Raw genomic sequence first — 18,372 nt, forward strand, 5'->3', positions numbered from 1 at the left:
GTGTGAGGGCTGGCCCTGTGACCGACTGTAGATGATAATGGCGGCGGTGATGAGCTGCAAGGCTGCTCCCCGCCTGGCATTCACGGTGGGCTGGGCAGGGCCCCCACCTTGCAGCTTTGCGTCTCACACCCAGACCCAGACCAGGCCTTTCTGCCATCACCATGTGGTTCCCCCTACCTTGGGCTTTGGTTCAGGCTGTTCCGCCCACCTGGAAGGCGCTTCCCTCCCTCCCCAAATCCCACCAGTCTCTTCAGATCCTTTATCCTCACCAAGACACACACACATACACACACAGACACACACACACTTCTCCAGCCTTCATTTATCTAGGGTTCCTCAGGGAGTCAGTACTATCTTCCAGCACACAGGTTTAGCTCCTTGCCATTACAGGACCTGGGCTTTGGGGCTGTATAGGCCTGAGTTCAAATCCTGCTTCCCCTCCCTCCAAGCCTCGGCTCCCTCTCATACAAGGTGGGGGCACTTACAGCACCCGGTGCAGGGCGTGCGCCTCAGGCTTGGTGCGGGGCTGGGGCCCTGCAGGGACTTTGTGAGGAAGACGCTATGATTATGGTTCCATCTCTTTTGGTTCCCCCTGGGCTTTCCGCCTCCCAGCCTGCCCTTCTTTGTCCCACACTGCCTGTGTGGCAGGAAGACTTAGGAAAAAGAGCTCCCCAAAGGGGCAGGGCCTTCAGCAAACTTCCTCTTCCTTTAGATATGGAAGAAATTTGGGGACTGGGAGATTCCTCCGTTCGCCCTGTAATCACCCCAAGGAGGAGGTCACTCAATAGCAGGACAAACCAAGATGGCTGGAAAGTTCCCTGTAATCCAATCGGTTTCAAAGCCATCCCAGTGGAGTGACAGGAGGTAGGGGTTATGATGGGAAGAGATGGTCTGATACAAAACCGTGATACACTGGGCTGCTGAGCACTGGTGACAGCCGCAGACACGGGCAAACTATGCCCTTGTGTGGGAATGTGGCTTAGCTCTCGGGCTTCCCCAGGCTGCAGTTTTCTAGTACGGAGCACAGATGGGGTACTCAGTCTCTTCAGTGGTGCCAGGAGGCTAGCCAGGTACCTACCTATCCCAGAGAAATTGCTCCATGCACGATGCGACCTGCCCAGGACCGTTTGTGGGAGCAACACGATAGAAATCATTTTTTTAATGTTTTTTAATTTATTTTTGAGAGACAGAGAGAGACAGCATGAGCAGGGGAGGGACAGAGAGAGAGGGAGACACAGAATTCGAAGCAGGCTCCAGGCTCTGAGCTGTCAGCACTGAGCCCAATGCGGGGCTCCAACCCACGAACTGTGAGATCATGACCTGAGCTGAAGCCGGACGCTCAACTGACTGAGCCACCCAGGCGCCCCAAATCATTTAAATGTTCAATAGGGGACTGAACAAGAAAGGAAGGGCCAGCTCACATGGTGGAATACTGCTCAGCTGTTAAAAAGCAGGTGGTTGTGCATGCTCGGACCCAAAACAATGCCCACAATACATTTAGTGAAAAATAAGGCACCTTGCAGAACAGAACGTGCAGTGTTACCATCTGGGTGAGAAGCACACGCGCAACTACATGCATAGTCACAGATACACTTGAAGCAGATAGAGATGAAGGTATAGCTACACATATGGATGGAAGTGTACAGACAGATGGATAGATACAGATAAATACACAGGATAGCAAAACGTTCAAGGGCATACCCACGAACAGACAGTAATGTTTGAGGGAAAGGAGGCTCCAGAAATGCAGGGGGGAATTACTCCTGGTTTTTATTTTCTACATTTTATTATTGTCTGAGATATTGTAATGAGAACGTCTCCCCGAAATATGTGGGAAACGCTAAAACTTAAAGAAAAGAGACTGGCCATGCATCTGGCATCTGGACGCAGGGCTGGGCGGGGATCTCACAGGAGGCCGGTCTGTGGGGGTCTCAGGCTGAGCCTGGGGCCCCTTCCCCAACCAGCTGGGGCTCTTTCTCCCCAAGGCCAGAGCAGAGAGAACCAGCTTTGGTGCCCGGCAGCCCATGCAGGTTTCCTGGTCTGGGAATTCTGGAAGTCTGGGGAAGCTGAGGTATTTACCTTGCAGGATGGGCCAGCCCTCACCCCCAGATGCAGGGAGAGCCCCCAGAACGCGGTAGACAGCCACCCTGGACATGCAGGCATGGAAGTGGGAGAGGGTCCTGGGAGCCCCAGGCCCACAGGCAGGATCCCTCAGGGAGCCCACACGTGCGTTCCCGGATGAACACTGTGCCCCTTGCTTACCCAGACCTGTGGTGGGAGAGGGGAGAAAGCCATTCAGGCACTTCCTGGGTGCTGGACCCTGGGCTAGGTGCTTTTCCTGCCATGTAACTTTGGCCTTTTAATTGTTTAGAATCCCTCTTTTTTGTTTTAATTTTAGGGTTTGTTTTTTTTTTAGACACACAGAAGTTGAGGAGGGTTTTCAACCTGGTGATGACAACAAAAGGTTAAAAGAATTCAGACAACATGAAAGGCTACACAGTAAAACGCAGATCTGTTCCCCACCTTCTCTCCCCAGCCCCCCAGCTCCCTCCCCAGGGAAGCCACGCACGCGTGAGCACGCGTGTGTCCAGTCACACCCCTCCTCTGACACTAGCGGGAGGCCGCCACACGAGACGTTCCGTGCCTTGCCCTTTTCACTAAAAATATGTCTCTTCGAGCTTCTTCCGTTGCAGCACACAGAGCTGCCTCCTTCTTTTTCACGACTGGATTTCCACGGCACATGGAAGTCTTTAATATTCATGTCATCGATCTAGAATTCTGCTCCCAGGGTCTCCTGCCGCTCCCCTGTGCTCACAGCCCCGGGAGGCAGGCGGTTTCCCTGTCACAGACGAAGGAACGAGGGCGACCCACCGTCCCCGTTCGCCTGGGACCATCCGCGTTTCGACACGGAGACACCCCGTCCGGGGGAAATCCTCGCTCCTAGGCAAACCAAGACGGTTGTTCACCCTAAAGGAAACTGAGGACCAGAGAGGGTAGGGACATTCTCTAAGACCTGGTGCCTGGCCAGCACAGACCACCTGATGACGATGACACCCCAGGAGGGGTGACAGCATCTCCTGCTCCAGAAGGGCTTCCTCTGTGCCAGCACCTCCTCTGGTCTCACCATGGCCTGGGAGGGAGACTGCAGGCCAGCAGGAATCGGACCTGGGGCCACCAAACCTGGGCTCCATGTGTGTGACCGTGATGGTCAGCTCTATCCCAGCTTCCGGTCCTGGGCCCAGAACAGACACCCTGGGTGTTTGTTAAGCGAGAAAGAAAATGAATGAGTGAATGAAGTACTCACATTTGTTACTCACATTTTATTAATTTATTTTTTAATGTTTATTTATTTTTGAGACAGAGAGAGACAGAGTGCGAACAAGGGAGGGGCAGAAAGAGAGGGAGACACAGAATCTGAAACAGCCTCCAGGCTCTGAGCTGTCAGCACAGAACCCAATGCAGGGCTCGAACTCACGAACTGTGAGATCATGACCTGAGCTGAAGTCGGATGCTTAACCGCTTAACCGACTTAGCTATCCAAGGGCCCCTTGTTATTCACATTTTATAGATGGAAAAACTACTTATCTCTGAGGCACAGAGAAGCTAAGTCCCTGACTCAGAGTCACACAGCTTGTAAACATCAGGGTCAGGATTTGAATCCATGTGGAGGATCCAGAGCCCATGAAACTGTTCCCTCTTCTGGAATGTTCTTGTCCACATTACCCTGCATTAGTGCCCCCTGCCTCTGACTCCTCAGATCAGCCCTTAGTTCACTCCCTCCCTTGCTGCCCTGCACTGCCCAGGCCCCTGCTTCCTTTCTCAAGTGTCTGCCCTTCCCTGCTCCTTGCTCCCAGCTCAGGGGCCCCACTCTGCACCCCACTCTGTCCGCCTGGACCAGATGCTCGTCTGAAGTCCAATGTCTGAGCGTCAGCCTCTGCCATGGACTTTGTTTCATTTGTTCAATTCATTTGTCCACCTCTCCATTCCTTTGCTCAACAAACATTTACTGACACTGAAATGAGCCAGCTCAACCCCCAGAACTGGAAATTCAGAGATGAATCGAGCCTGGGCCTTGTCCTCAGGGGACAAGGAAAACCAGACAAAGAAACAGCACTTGTAACCCAGGGAGAAAGCACTGGGGTGGAGGTAGCCCCGGGCACAGCCGCAGAGGGAGTGGGGTGGGGGGGAGCTCCCAGCCTGGAAGCTCTGGGAAAGCTCCTTGGAGAAGCTTATGCCAGAGTCTGGAAAGATGAGGAACAGTTATCAAAACAGAGAGAAGGGGGAAAGCTTTGGGGGGGAGGGCAGGGGGAGTGTAGTAACGCCCAGACAAACTGGCCTGGAGGTAGGTGAGACCAAGAGGCATTCAGAAAGTGCAAGTTGTCCCTACAGCTGTGGCCCAGGCTGTCCTCAGGTGGGAACATGTGGCCTTGGGGGCCTCACCCCCTCTCCTGGTTACCCAGCCAGCTCTGCGCTGAGCAGGGTTTCCAAGAATCTCATGTCTAGGAACTGATCAGAGGGGGGTAAAATCAGCGATGTGGACATGGAATTATGTATGTGTGGACACTGTTTATCATGGTGTTCTTTGTCACAGCAAACAAATGCAAACAGCCTCGGTGCCCAGCCATGAAAAATCACCACTTTAGCCAAGAATCCACCACTGGCCGGAGTCATCTGAATGGCTTAGAAATCAGGTTAGCAGAGATGATTTCATGGCACTAGAAAAACGCATCTGACGTAATGTTAAGTAAAAAACAGCAAAATGCCAGGGCACTTGGATTTTGGTAGAGCACACGACTTTCGATCTTGGGGTTGTGAGTTTGAACCCCAGGTTGGGTGTAGAGATCATTTAAAAATAAAATCTTTGGGGCACCTGGGTGGCTCAGTCGGTTGGGCCTCCGACTTCGGCTCAGGTCAGATCTCACGTTCGTGGGTTCGAGCCCCGTGTCAGGCTCTGTGCTGACAGCTAGCTCAGAGCCTGGAGCCCGCTTCTGGTTCTGTGTCTCCTTCTCTCTCTGCCCCTCCCCCTCTCATGCTCTGTCTCTCTCTGTATCAAAAATAAATAAAACATAACAAAAATAAAATAAAAAATAAAATCTTTAAGGGACACCTGGGTGGCTCAGTTGGTTGAGTGTCTGGCTCTTAGTTTCGACTCAGGTCATGATATCAGGGCTGTGGGATTGAGCCTCACGTCGGGCTCTCTGCTGAGCCTGGATTCCCTCTCTCCCTCTGCCCCTCCCCCACTTTGTGTGCTCTCTCTCTCTCTCTCTCTCTCAAGTTAAAAAAATGAAAATTAAAAAAATTTTAAATCTTTAAAAAAAGAAAAATAGCAGATGCAAACTTTTATTATTCTAAGATATATATATACACACAGAGATGTGTATATATAAAGACACTAGGAAGAAATGCATGGAATGCTTCACAGCGGTTACCTCTGGTGATGGGCTAACCTAGGGGTTGTATTTCCTTTTTTAAAATAATTTCCTGTGTTCTCTGATTTTGCAACAGCGGGCCAGTCTCACTTTTATTTTCAGAATCCGATTCAAGGAGAGAAGGTCCGTGAGGCCACAACTTCCCTTTCCAGTCTCTCTCGAATCCTCCACGGAGCCACACAGAACGACCTGTTGTCCTGTGCCTCCAGTCTCCTAGCTTTTGTCTCTGCTGTTCCTCCATCTGAGTGCCCTTCCCTTCCCCTCTCCACCCTGCACCCCCCTCAGCCCCATCATCGCAGGCCTGCCTCAGGGTCCTTCCTCCGAGGCCCTCATACACACAGAGCACTCACCCCAGGGGAGGGGGGTGGTTTATGTGCCCGGACCCGCAGCAGAGCCTGGGCTGCTGGAGGAAAGGGCCCTGCTTCAGCTGTACCCTCCCCAGATGCTCAATATGGGGCCTAGGACTTATTTTTATTTGTTCTTGACCACGACATTTTTGAACATGTCTAAACCTACAGAAAATAATGCAACAAACACCCCTATAGCCTTCAGTTAGATTCTCCACTATTCGCTTTGAAATTCTGTCTTGCTGACCCAATGCGGACAACGTGGCCAGAGCGGGAGACTCCGTGCTGGCTGGAATGAAGGAAAGGGGGGACGAGGAATGGATTGCTCTCTCTGTCCTCTGCCTCGGGAAGAAAGCTTGCAGAGCAAAGCACGGCTCCTTCTAAAATGCAGACACAGGTACGCGCCTGCCTGGAGGTTGCCTGCCCCCAAGGCCCCATCGCTGTCCCACCCCATCACCCGCTGACCCCAGGAGGACAGTGATGTCCCCGTACCTACACCCCCCACAGGCTCTAGCACTGGTGACTTGAGGCCTCTGTCGTCCACACTCACCTGGCAAGGGGACACAGCCTCTCCCTTCCCCATCCCTCACGAGGGTCACATTCTCAGAGAAGCAAGTGGAGGCCTCTGCCAACCTTTCCTGGGCCCCCTGGCACCGAGGGCAATCTCTGGGAGGTGACCACCTGTCCCAGTTTGTCCAGGACATTCCAGGTTGACACTGAAAGTCCTGTGTCTCGAGGACACCTCAGTCCCAGGTGGACCCCATGACTGGTCGCTCTAGATTCTGCTTCCACCTTCCCCGCCACCAGGCCTGCTAAGGCCACACAACAGGCCCAAGGAGGTGTTTGCTGTCACTGGCTGACTGCCTGGAAGAAGGAAGGAAAGAAGGAAGGAAGGAAGGCAGGCGTGAATGTATGAACGAACAAATAACCCCACCTCCTTTATTTTTTTTTAATTTTTAATGTTTATTTATTTTTGAGAGAGAGAGAGAGAATGGGGGAAGGGCAGAGAGAGACACACACACAGAATCTGAAGCAGTCTCCAGGCTCTGAGCTGTCAGCACAGAGCCCAACACGGGGCTAGAACCCATGAGCCCCGAGATCATGATCTGAGCCAAAGTCTGACACTTTACAGACTGAGCCACCAAGGCGCCCTGCCCCCCTTTAAATCTTTGCTCAGATAGCCCCTCCTCCGAAGGGCCTCCCTGGCTGCCCTGTCTCAGCTGACAACCTCTCCAGTACCCTCCTCCCTCTCCCTGCTGGACATGTTTTGCTGGCATTTATCACAAACTAGCATTCTCTCTGTGTCACTGTTCATTTCCTTCGGGTCTGGCTCCCCTAGGAGAGTGTCCCCTCTACCAGGGCAGCCGTTTTCCCTGTTGTGTTTGCTACTGGATCCCCGGTGCCTCCAACAGCAGGTGCTTAGCAGGTCATCGTTGAATAAATGAATGAACAGTGACCCAGTGAGCGGACCCTGCATTTCGCCCGTTTGGTCTTCTTTTTATGCATTCTGTCTTTTGTTTCGTTTGCTCCACAGACATCAGCACGCACTGGGTCCATGCTCGGTGGAGGGGGAGGCGTGTAAAGCAGAGCGCCCAGTCTAGTGGGCTGGTGGTGGGAGGGTCAGAGACCAGGCTGTATGTGGGGCTGCGGCCTGGCATTGGGGATGGGGTCCCTGGGGCAGGACCTTGGGCGCTGCAGCAGCCCTAAGAGGATCATAGTAACCGTGGCCAAAATACCTTGAACATTTGCTACATCCCACCCACTGTTCTGAGCATTTTACGTGTGTTTTCTCAGTGAATTCTCAAATCGCTGAGGTACAGTTGTGGTCCCCATTTTATAGATGAAGAGACTGAGGCTAGAAAGCCTGAGTTACTTTTTGAGAGGGCCACAGCAGTAAGTGAGGCGGGGTCAGAATCGGACTCCGGAGCCAGCTGCTGCTTGGAGGCAGGGCTGGGCTGCGCAGAAGGGTCCACAGGACTCCAAAGGCAGCCTGGGTCCAGTAGGTGGCTGTCCTGGAGTTGGTGCTGAGGCGGACCAAGGGGAGATGGACGGGAAGCTTGAGTGGGGTACAGAGACCAGGCCAGGCTGTTGGGGTCCATATTGAAGGGGTGCAGGGCAACTACCTGGGGACAGGGAGATGGCAGAGGGGGGACCCAGCCTGGCAGGGGAGATGGGGGCAGACTTCTTGGTGGCAGTGTCCCCTTCCTCTTCTCGCCTAGTAAATGGATAGGGAAGCTGTGGGCAACTGTGTCCAAACGTTCACATGGGCTGGCCACTTGTCCTCTGGGTCTGGAGAGGAGGGTGCAGCCTGCCCGCGTGGGCGGCAGCAGCTACGCTGCATGACTGCAGGCACTCTAAAGTATTCAGTGCTTACGCCCACCTGTTACAGGAAAATCAAGTTCAGACCGTGGGGTAACTGCCCATGTCACCAGCGGAGGCCGGGGAGGGGGGTCCAACCCCGACTGTCTAGCTGCAGAGCCTGTGCTCCTCACCCCTACCCAGGAGGTGGGGCCCTGGCTGACCCTGGCTGCCGCCCTGCCGGCCCGTGCATTTGAGCAGACACCGCAGCCAAGCCCCCACTGTGTCCCCACAGCCCAGAAATGAGGGCTCAGAGCAAGTAGGCAGCTGACGCATATCTTTGTTGTTTGAAATCTAGGAGCAGTGTCCCCCTGGGGCAGCCCCCTTTCCAGGTCTAAGAAATAATAACCCAATCCCTCATCTGGACAGGATGCAAGCCTTTTCAAAGGTGTCCCCTCCTTGGAGGACAGAAAAGGAGCAAGGACACTGACTTTCAAGCAGGCAAACTTGGACATGACCCCTAGCTCCACCCTCAACTGTTTGCAAAGGGCAGGTGGCGGCACCTCCCTGAGCCTCAGTTTCTCCATCTGTCATATGGGAGCGATAATATTGTGAGGAGACAACACGAGCCTACGCCAGGCACACAGTAGGTGCTTGGGAAGGGTGGTTTCTTTCCACTGAGGGTCCCAATGCCTTCCAGGGTCAGTTGCTGACCACCCTCCCTCCTTTTAACCATGGATGTTTTCAACCACGATGAGCTGGAAACATACAGAACAGCACAGAAATGAGCTGACCCTGGCAGGAGGGCTCAGCCGGGCACAGATGGAATCTGAACGGGACTTTCACTTTCAGAGTGTTTCCCTTGGGCCCCGTGTCTGTATCACAAGCCTGACATGTGCCGCCTCCTTCCTTCCGTCCTCACTGCTTCCTCTGGGGGTGGGGAGTCCGTGGGCTACCCCACCTTACAGACGGAGAGACCACATGTCTGAGCTGAGGTTGGCTTACCCAACCAGTGAGTGGTGGGAGCAGGATTCTGTTTCATGTCCAGGTAGGTGCATTGACAGGTTCACCATGTATTATTAAATGAAAAAGCAGCATCTAGGGTAACAGAATATAATTTGGAAGGGTATCACTGAAATGTAACAGGGGAGGGGCACTTGGGTGGCTCAGTTGGTTGAGCTTCTGACTCTTGATTTTGGCTCAGGTCTTGATCGTGGTCATGAGATAGAGCCTACACTGACCATGGGATTCCCTCTCTTCTCTCTGTCTCTCTCTGAATAGAATAGAATAGAATAGAATAGAATAGAATAGAATAGAATAGAATAGAATAGACTGTAAGTGGGGTCTCTAGGTGATAGGATTATGGGACTTCACGTTGTTTTTCTTTTGCTTATCTGTATTTCCTAACTTTTTATAGCAGCTTTATGCAGATGTAATTCACATATGACACAATTCACTCATTTAGAGTCCAATTCAATGGTTTCTGGCGTATTCACAAAGCTATGCAGCCAACACCACGATTTGCTAATATTGTCATCACTCCCTGGCAAAACCCTACTCTTTAGCAGTCCCTCCCCATTTCCCCAAACCCCGACTCCTAGTCCTAAGCAACCACTTTTTGTCTCTGCAGATGTGTCTCTTCTGGACCCTTCGTAGAAGTGGATTCATACAATGTGTGGTGTTTGTGTCTGGCTTCCTTTACTTAGCACGTCTTCAAGGTTCACCTGTGCGGTAGCGTGTGTCCGGACTTCATTCCTCTTAATGGCTAAATAACATTCCATGCTCTATCTCTCAATTCACCAGTTGAAAGACATTCAGGTTATTGCTACTTTTCTGGCTACTATGAATAACGCTCCTACTAACATTTATGTCATTTGTGTGTGGGGACGTGTGTTCTCAAGTCCCTCGGGGAATCCACCTAGGAGTGGACTTGCTGGGGCACAGGGTAATGCTATGGTTCATTGTCCGAGGACGTTTTCCACAACATCTGCACCACGTTACATTCTCACCAGCGGCACACGAGGGTCACACTTTCTCTGCATCCTCGCCAACACTGATTCTTATCTGCCTTTTTGATTAGAGCCACCCTAGTGGGTATGACAAGATATACCATGTGGTTTTGATTTGCATTTCCCTGATGACTAATAGTGTTTAGCATCTTTTGTGTGCTTATTGGGTCTTTATCTTCTTGGGATAAATGTCTACTCAGATCCTTTGCCTATTTTTTAAAAATGGGGCATTTGTGTCTTTATTATTAAATTACTGAAGTAGGATTTGGACCTGCGTCCTGTTCTACTGTCAAGCAATAAATCCTGCTCATGCAGTCATGCACCCCTGCCTCCCAGGAGATCCAGAACCATCCAGAAGCATCCTGGGGTCCCGCCTCCCCTCCAGACAGGGGGTGGATGGGCAGCACAGCTGCAGCGGATGCCAGCCCAGCCGTGCCAGGCCCACGGCAGGTGTCCAGTGAGCGTCTGTGGATGGACACAGATGGACAAACAAGTCCATCTCTAGGAATGGGTGAAACAAAAGGAAGAAAAACCACCGGGAACAAAAAGTCTGCACCCCAGGAGGAAACGGCCGAGGCCCTGCTCCGGGGGTTGGAGATAAAGCCCTGAGTGGCCGAGAAGCCTCCCCGGCAACTGCTTCTTGGTGGCAGTGACCTATCTGCCTGTGTTTATGCGACTGACCGTTGGCCTGTGGAAGGCTGGGCAGGGAGGCCTGGCGAGATTAGCATGGAACTGGAGAACATATGTGTCCAAGCGGTGGGGGGCGGGGGAGCGCCTGTAGGGGATCAGTAGGGGCCATGGCTAGTCAGGGAGACAGGGCTGTGGTGGGGGTGGCCCTGCCGCTGTGCCCCTGCCCTGGCCATAGAAAGCCATTGCTTCATCACCAAGAGCACCTGAATCCTGAACATCCAGCTCTGGAATCCAACTGCCTGGGTTTGAATCTCAGCCTTGCCATCTCCTGGCTGTGTGACGGGGACAATTACTTCTCTTCTCTGAGACTGGACTCCCCTCTAAACCTCTCCTGTATGTATGGAGAAAACAGGGGTGTGGATGAAATGAGATCATTACAGAGCCTCTTGGTGGGGTCAGACTGCTGGGAGGCAAGCTGTGGACAGTGGGGTTCACCTACTGGGTGTCCCCAGGCCCTAGACTCAGAGTTTGAAGACTGCCATCCTGTGAAATGGAGGTCAGACTCTGCCAAGGGCACTGGAGACCAGCCACTCGTGGAAGCTTAGCCCTCAGACAGGAGCCTCGGCGGCTTTGCCAGCCCAGCCCGTGGTGGTTACCTGTTGCCCTCATCAGGCAGCCTGAATTGAAATCCCACTTACAAGCTGTGAACCTTGGGAAAGGCCTGCCACTCAGTGCCTCTGTTTACCCTCTGCAAACGAAGACGACAGCAGTGTTCACTCCCCAGGGTGGTTGTGAGTTGATGCACATAAAATAGGGATTAAAGTCTCAGCTTCTTAAAAATTAATTTATTTTTAAGGTCCTCTCTACACCCAATGTGGGCCTCGAACTCACGGCCCTGAGATCAAGAGTCACATGCTCCATTGACTGAGCCAGTTAGGTGTCCCAAAGGCTCACAGAGCCTGCTCAGGATTCTGTCTCCCTCTCTCTCTGCCCTTCGCCTACTCACGCTCTCTCTCTTTTTCTCTCAAAATGAATAAATAAACTAGAAAGAAAGAAAGGAGAAAGAAAAGATTGTTGAAAAGAACATGGCTGATGTACAGAAAATTACATTAAAAATAAAGGTTCCATATTGCTTGTGGAAAAAAAAAGAAAAGAAAAGAACATGGCCGGGGGACTGGGGGGCTCAGTTGGTTAAGCATCTCAGGTCACGATCTCACGGTTTGTGAGTTTGAGCCCCACGTCGGGTTCTGTGCTGACAGCTCAGAGCCTGGAGCCTGCTTCAGATTCTGTGTCCCCCCCTCTCTCTCTGCCCCTCCTATTCTCGTCCTTTGTCTCTCTCCATCTCAAAAATAAATTTTAAAAAATCTTAAAAAGAACATGGCCATCAAGCAGGCCTGGCGGCCGGGTAAATAGACAGCTGCCCTTGGCAAACGCTCAGGAAAGGACCCGAGGAATCTGCAGTGAGGAACCCATGGCAGGTGCATAGTGGTGTTTCCCGAATTTATTTGACCACGGATGCCCTTTTTGGCCCACTGCCAATTTAACATCTTCCTGGAAAACACTGAAGGTCAAGGTCATTTCTAGCTCACAGTTTACACCTCACAGAAAAGATTTAATGTTTTCCAAAAATCATCATCCCTGCCTTGAAAACCCCCTTGGTAACCACTTTCAGTTTTTCAAGCAAGGTCACACTGGCCCACAGGGGAGCGGCGCCCTGCCACGTCCCCTCGGCCCCACTCCACCGGTCAGGGAGGATCGGGGCATGAGGGCCCCTCAGGGACACCCAGCACGAAGGGACCCAGCTCCCTCCCGCCCTCTGCAGCACACACCACACCCAGACAGCATCAGGACAGAAGGCAGTGTCTTGTCAGGAGCCTTCTAGAAAAAGCACTTGCCCTGAAGAAACCTCTGCGGGTTGGGCAAGCCCAGCCTCGGGCAAGGGAGAGGTGCCCCAGGCTTGGGAGTCTCCTAGCCCCTGCAGGGGAGGCCCGGTGACCACCAGGCCCCATTCGCAGGGACAGCGCCACTTGCAAATCATCTCTTTCATCTCCTTGTAAATGTTCCAGCCATTCTAGCATTTGGCAACCCAAGTGCATATCCCAGACGGCCGTGTGAACACAGGACAAGTGCCAAAGTTTGTTTCTAGGCCCCGCAGGGTTTGGAAAACGAGATTACTCGGCTAGTCAGTGGAGGACAGTGACGTTTATTGAACACCTACAACTACAGGTTGTGCACCGTGTGTCAGAAGCTCTATCTTTACGGTGAGATCTCAGTCCTGATAACAACTGCACTTTACAGATGGGGAAAATGAGGCTCACGGTGGTGAGTTAGCATGCCCAGGGACACACCAGAGCTGGGAGTCAACCCCACGAGTGGTTCTGCCTCCCCGGTCCCAGCACTCTCCACTCCACGGGGCTGTTCTGATGCAGCCTGGCTGGGATCACTGTAGACCTCAGTCCACACCTGGATCCCAGGGCCCCCTTGCATTACTAACCCAGGTTTTCAGGGCCTGGGGTGTGAGGAAGGGAACTGGATGGGGGACTAATGTAGTCTGGCCCCTAACGGTCTGGTGCACATCGTAGATGAAAAAATTAGCATTTGGGTTTGTTCTGGAGAATCTGATTGTTTCAGCCCCCAACATTCTGATGATCCCGGGGTTGGCAGGGCAGGGAGATAAATCCGTTTTCTGAGGCTGCCAGGCAGGAGGCCAGCGCACCAGCCTGAGGTGACATTGCCAGTGTGGAGATCCCCAGGAGTCTGACACCTGGGTGCCCACTTCTGGCTGTGGCCTCCTCCCCTGCATCCTGCTTCAGCCACCGCCCGCCCCTGCAGGGTCCTGGCACTCAGCCTGTGTGTTGGGGGCGGGGAGCATCACACAAACCTTTGGAAACCCCCTCCCTTCTCCTGATTCCTCAGAATTCCTGGGTCAGCAGCATGGCTGCATGCTGGGGGGTCCTGGGGAGAGGTTTGCCCATCCCTCTCATCCGCTGGCCCCCTGCTCTATATGCACAGCTGCAGGGAAGGGAGGCCCCACCTGAGCTCCAGGCCCCCTGAAACACCCATCTGGCCACGCCCTTCCTCCTGCCCATCATGCCAGGCCGGGGGGGGGGGGGGGGGGGGGGGGGGGGGGGAGAGCACTGTGCCTGGAGCCCGCCCCACACCTGAGCTCGCCACCACCCCCTCCCACCCTCCAGCCATCTGAGGAGGAAGCTGCCTTCTCTCGGTCCTGGGTGGGGGCCAGATCGAAGGGCAGACAGTGACCTGCCCGGGGCCACGCACGCAGGCAGCGGTGGACCTCAGTCCTGGGTTTGGCGGGCCCCAGAGCTGGGGGCGTTTCTCCTGGGACAGTGCAGCCGTGGTGCGGCAGATTCTTCGGTCAGGCAGCCGGGCTCAGGCCCCGGCCCCTGAACTCGCTCACCGATTGCCCGGGGGCTGGTTGCACAGCCTCTCTGTGCCTTGCTTTCCTCACCTCTACAGTGCTGTCAGAGAGTCGTGAGTCTGAACCCTGCAGGAGGGTGACTTAACCTGCCGGTGCCCCAGTTCGCTGTGACGTCACACGGACGGCCTGGTGCGCACACCGCAAGGGCAGGGATGAGGATGGGAAAAGGCAGCCCTGCACCCACGGCTTTCCAGCGGGCGGTGCAGGGGGCCGCAGATAGATCGCTGGCGCCTGTGGTCCAGCCCGGCTCTGGAAGGGTCCATGAGGAACGAGGAACGGGTCTCAGACAGCGTCTCTGGGGAGGAACAGTGGGTGGCGGGGGGGCCCCCCTGACGTGTCATCCTATCTGTTGTTTTGTACTTTCAGAACTTTGTATTACATATGTGTGGGGTTGCTGTCCCTGGAGTGGATTACAGAACTGTCGTACACAGGTGTTCCCTGGCCGTGGCACACGGTCTCATGCTGGCCAGAGACCCCATCTGCCGGGTGCCCCTAGTCCGGCTTGGCCCGCCTTGACCAGGCCCTGCCTGTCAGCTGGCTCCACGTCTCCCAGCAAGACCTCAGCACAACCTCAACTCCTGCCAAGCACAGGCCTGTGACGTGGGCCGAGTCTCCGACTGGTCTAGAAGTGAGATGACCACATTGCCCCCACGAGGTAACTGTAAGGACTAAAGTGAGGTACTAGAAGGGTCCCTGGCTGGCTCAGTCGGCGGAGCGCGCAACTCTTGATCTCTGGGCCGTGAGTTCAAGCCCCATGTTGGGCATAGAGCTTACTTAAAAAAATGAGGTACCAGAGTGCGAGGTACAGGTCCCTGCCAAGTCTCCTTCCTTCCTGTCCTCTGAAAGGGAAAAATGATGCTGAAGGAAGCTGCTTCCTCCTCTGAACTCATCCCCCAGGTCCAGCCTCTCCCACCCTGCAGGTGCACTGCACACGTCCCAGGGCAGTGGTTGCCTCCCGGCCTTTGCACTTGCAGATCCGCTCCTGGCAGGCCCTCCCCTCATCTCCCGAGGTTGGCTCCTTCCCATCACTCAGTTTCTCCCAAGTGTCGCCTGTTCACAGAGGCCATCCTAGACCCCACCCTGTCTACAGTGCCCTCCCACCCCGCCGCCCTCTTCTATCTTAGCCCTGTTTATTTTCTTCACAGTACTTACCCTTACCTGGAATTGTATTTTTTAAATAAACTTTTTTGGGGGAGGAATAATTTTAGATTCACAGAAAAGCTGCAAAGACAGTACAAAGGGTTGCTGTACACATTTCATCCATTTTTTTCACGTGGCCGCATCACCCACCTTGACCGTGGTACGTCCGTCAAAACCAAGATGTTACCGCTGGCACATTACTATTAACTTAAACTGCAGACTTTGTACAGATGAAATTGTACTTTTCCTTTATTTACTTGTTTTCATCCACCTCCCCCACCAGAAGGAAAACTCTGGAAGGCAGGGAGATTGCCATATTTCTCCCCACCGAGTCCCTCATACCTGGCAATAAATATTGATCGGTAAAAAGAGGGGAAATAATGGCAAAAACAACCAATGTTTCCTCCCTCTGCCGGTCACCATTCTGAGTGCATTAAACATTGTAAATCATGGGGCACCTGGGTGGCTCAGTCGGTTAGGCCTCCGACTCGGGCTCAGGTCGGATCTCACATTCGTGGGTTCGAGCCCCGCATCGGGCTCTGTGCTGACAGCCAGCTCAGAGCCTGGAGCCTGCTTCTGGTTCTGTGTCTCCTTCTCTCTCTGCCCCTCCTCCTCTCATGCTCTGTCTCTCTCTGTATTAAAAATAAATAAAACATTAAAAAAAATTAAAAAATAAATAAATAAACATTGTAAATCATTTAATCCTCAGGACAGCCTGTGAGGTAGACACTATGGGGAAACTGAGGCACGGCACAGTTTGGTGGCTGGTCAGAACCAGATACAGCACTGGTCCTTCCGTGTCCTTAGTGCACATCAGAGGAGGGGCCCAGCACCCTTCTGTAGGCAGGACTGAGGCCCCAGAGCAGCCGATGTGCCCGAAGCCACAGGATGGACTGGGGGCAGGGTGGGGTGGGAGCTGAGCCTCCAGCTGCCGCCCCAGGTGGTAGCCCGCCCCAGGTGGTGGCACCCCTGGCCCCACCCTGCTTTGGGGAGACAGAGGGCAGCTGGCTCAGCCACATGCTGTGGGCTCTCTCCTGGGCCCCTAACACCCCAGAGCGGGGCTGAGACCCCTCACCCGCTCCCTTTGCATAGAGCCCCAGCCTTGGTCTCTGGGACCTGACCGCTGTGGAGGCAGGGCTCGAAGGAAGGGTCTTCTCTGTTCCAGGGGATGCAGCCTTCTCAGGGGGCTTGCTGGCTCTGGGGCGGGGGAGGAAAAGGAAGAAATGGTGGTTCCTTTCTGGATGGGGGCAGGGGGAGGAACAGGGAGGATAATTAGGCTTTTCCCGACACCCTGGGTCCAGCTGAAGAGGTGGCCCGGCACCTCCCAAAGGGTAAAGCCGCTGTGGAGCAGCTGGACGGGACCGAGGCCGGCTGCCCCCATCCAGCCTAGGTTCTGCCCAGCGCCAGCCTGGCGCAGACTCGAAGCCCTAATAATGTTTGCTGGATGCTCTGAATACAAGCGTCAGTGCCCAGAATCTCCTTGAGGTTTCAGCCAGGCGTGCCCGCCCCATCCCCCCTTCTGGGGAGCAGAATAAGTACGAGGAGGGGGGTGTGTGTGACAAGGGACACCATGAGGTGGTGGCAGCCTCCGTGAGAGAGGCAGGCTGCTCAACCCAGAGCTGGGGGGTAGGGGTGCCTTGTGCGCGGCTAATTAAACAGTGACTGAGATGAATCGGGGAGAGGCTGCTGCTTGCTAATTAAAGGTGCGGGCGCCTTGCCTGGCAAGGAGGGAAGGCAGCTCTGGAACCATGTCAAGAGGCCAGGCCAGCAAGGACAGCGCTGGCTCTGGGCATCCCTTCCATCCTCAGGCCCTCCCAGCAGGGCCCCGGGGCCCCCTCCCCACTTCCCTATCTCTCCTTCCCACCTTGCCGGAGCCTGGGGCCTCGGACTTCCCCTCCCCCCCAACCCAAATTGCTTTCCTGATAAGGGCCTGGGCGTTGGGGAGGAGGAGCCCGCTGGTGCCCAGTGTCTGGGCTGGAGGTGGGCATCGTTTGGAGCCTCTGAGGTACTTCTTTTCAGCCTACTCCCAAGACCCCCAGGCTGGGCAGAGGAGCTCGACCAAGATGGGAGTTTGGCTGCCGTGGACAAGGCCCCGGGATGACTCTTGGAATCACAGCTTTGGAGACTCCCAGGGGCTTTGAGGGCTACCCAGTGTCCCTGCTGTAACAGCACCTGCTGTGGCTGGGGTTCTGCAGTGTCCCGTATGCCCTAGGGGTGTGAGAGAGAGAGAGACAGACAGACAGACAGACAGAGACAGAGATTGAGAGGGCATTCCTTTCCGCTCGCAGTGCACAAGTCTAGAAAAGAGGATCGGCACCAAGGAGCTGTGGTCCTTGGAGGTTCCTGGATAGTGGACAGAAAGACCCCAAACTGCCTGTTCCGGCCCCCCATCTGTTCAGTGGCTAAGAGCATGGGCTCCAGAGGCCAGAGGTCCAGGTGCCAGCCCCGCCTTCTACCAGCTGTGTGACCCTGAGCGAGGTAGCTGACTGCTCCATGCTTCGGTTCCCTCATCTGCAAAGCTGAGGACGGCAGTGCTTCCTCCTCACAGTCACTGAGGGGATCGAGAGAGATGACCGGCTGAGCTGCTCAGCGCAATGTCTGCTGCCCAGGGGAGGCCCAGAGAATGTCAGCCAATATTATTTGAAAACCCCAGGGACCCGGGCAGGTGTGGCCTGTGCCCACCTCTCTTCCCTGTGACCCCCTCGTTGACACCACAGCTGCAGCCCTCTTGGGACGATTGTATCGGATACAGGGAGAGCAGGTCACCGTCCACAGCAGGGCTCTCGTATCCTCTCTGACCCCAGTGGCCGTCAGAGGGAAGCAGAAGAGTGAAGAAGAAAACAGAGTGGGTGCACAGAACCCTGAGGGACCTGCCCAAAGTCGTATGGCTCAGAAAGAGACAGAGACAGTCCCGGTCCCCAGAGTGGGAGGCGATGGGGTCGGGGGTCCCATGGTGACACCTGCTCAGCTTGGAGTGGACGCTCGGTCCTGAATCAGCCACCCTGGAGTGGATGCAGGGGAACTGGACACTCACTCTGCCTTCAAGAGGCCCCTGCGTGGAAGGGGGAGAAAACACACCA

General features: G+C 54.4%; 1 protein-coding gene across 1 annotated transcript; it reads right to left on the reverse strand.

Annotated features, from left to right (window-relative positions):
• Positions 1-16,395: 16,395 nt before the first annotated feature.
• Positions 16,396-17,385, reverse strand: LOC115274004 (uncharacterized protein C20orf203). The gene is given in 3 exon segments (XM_029917368.1): positions 16,396-17,050; positions 17,052-17,207; positions 17,209-17,385. Coding segments are annotated over 3 exon segments (339 nt in total). The 5' UTR covers positions 17,281-17,385; the 3' UTR covers positions 16,396-16,939.
• Positions 17,386-18,372: the final 987 nt, after the last annotated feature.

Source organism: Suricata suricatta, chromosome 12 (assembly GCF_006229205.1).
Source record: "Suricata suricatta isolate VVHF042 chromosome 12, meerkat_22Aug2017_6uvM2_HiC, whole genome shotgun sequence".
In the NCBI taxonomy this organism is placed as follows: Eukaryota; Metazoa; Chordata; class Mammalia; order Carnivora; family Herpestidae; genus Suricata; species Suricata suricatta.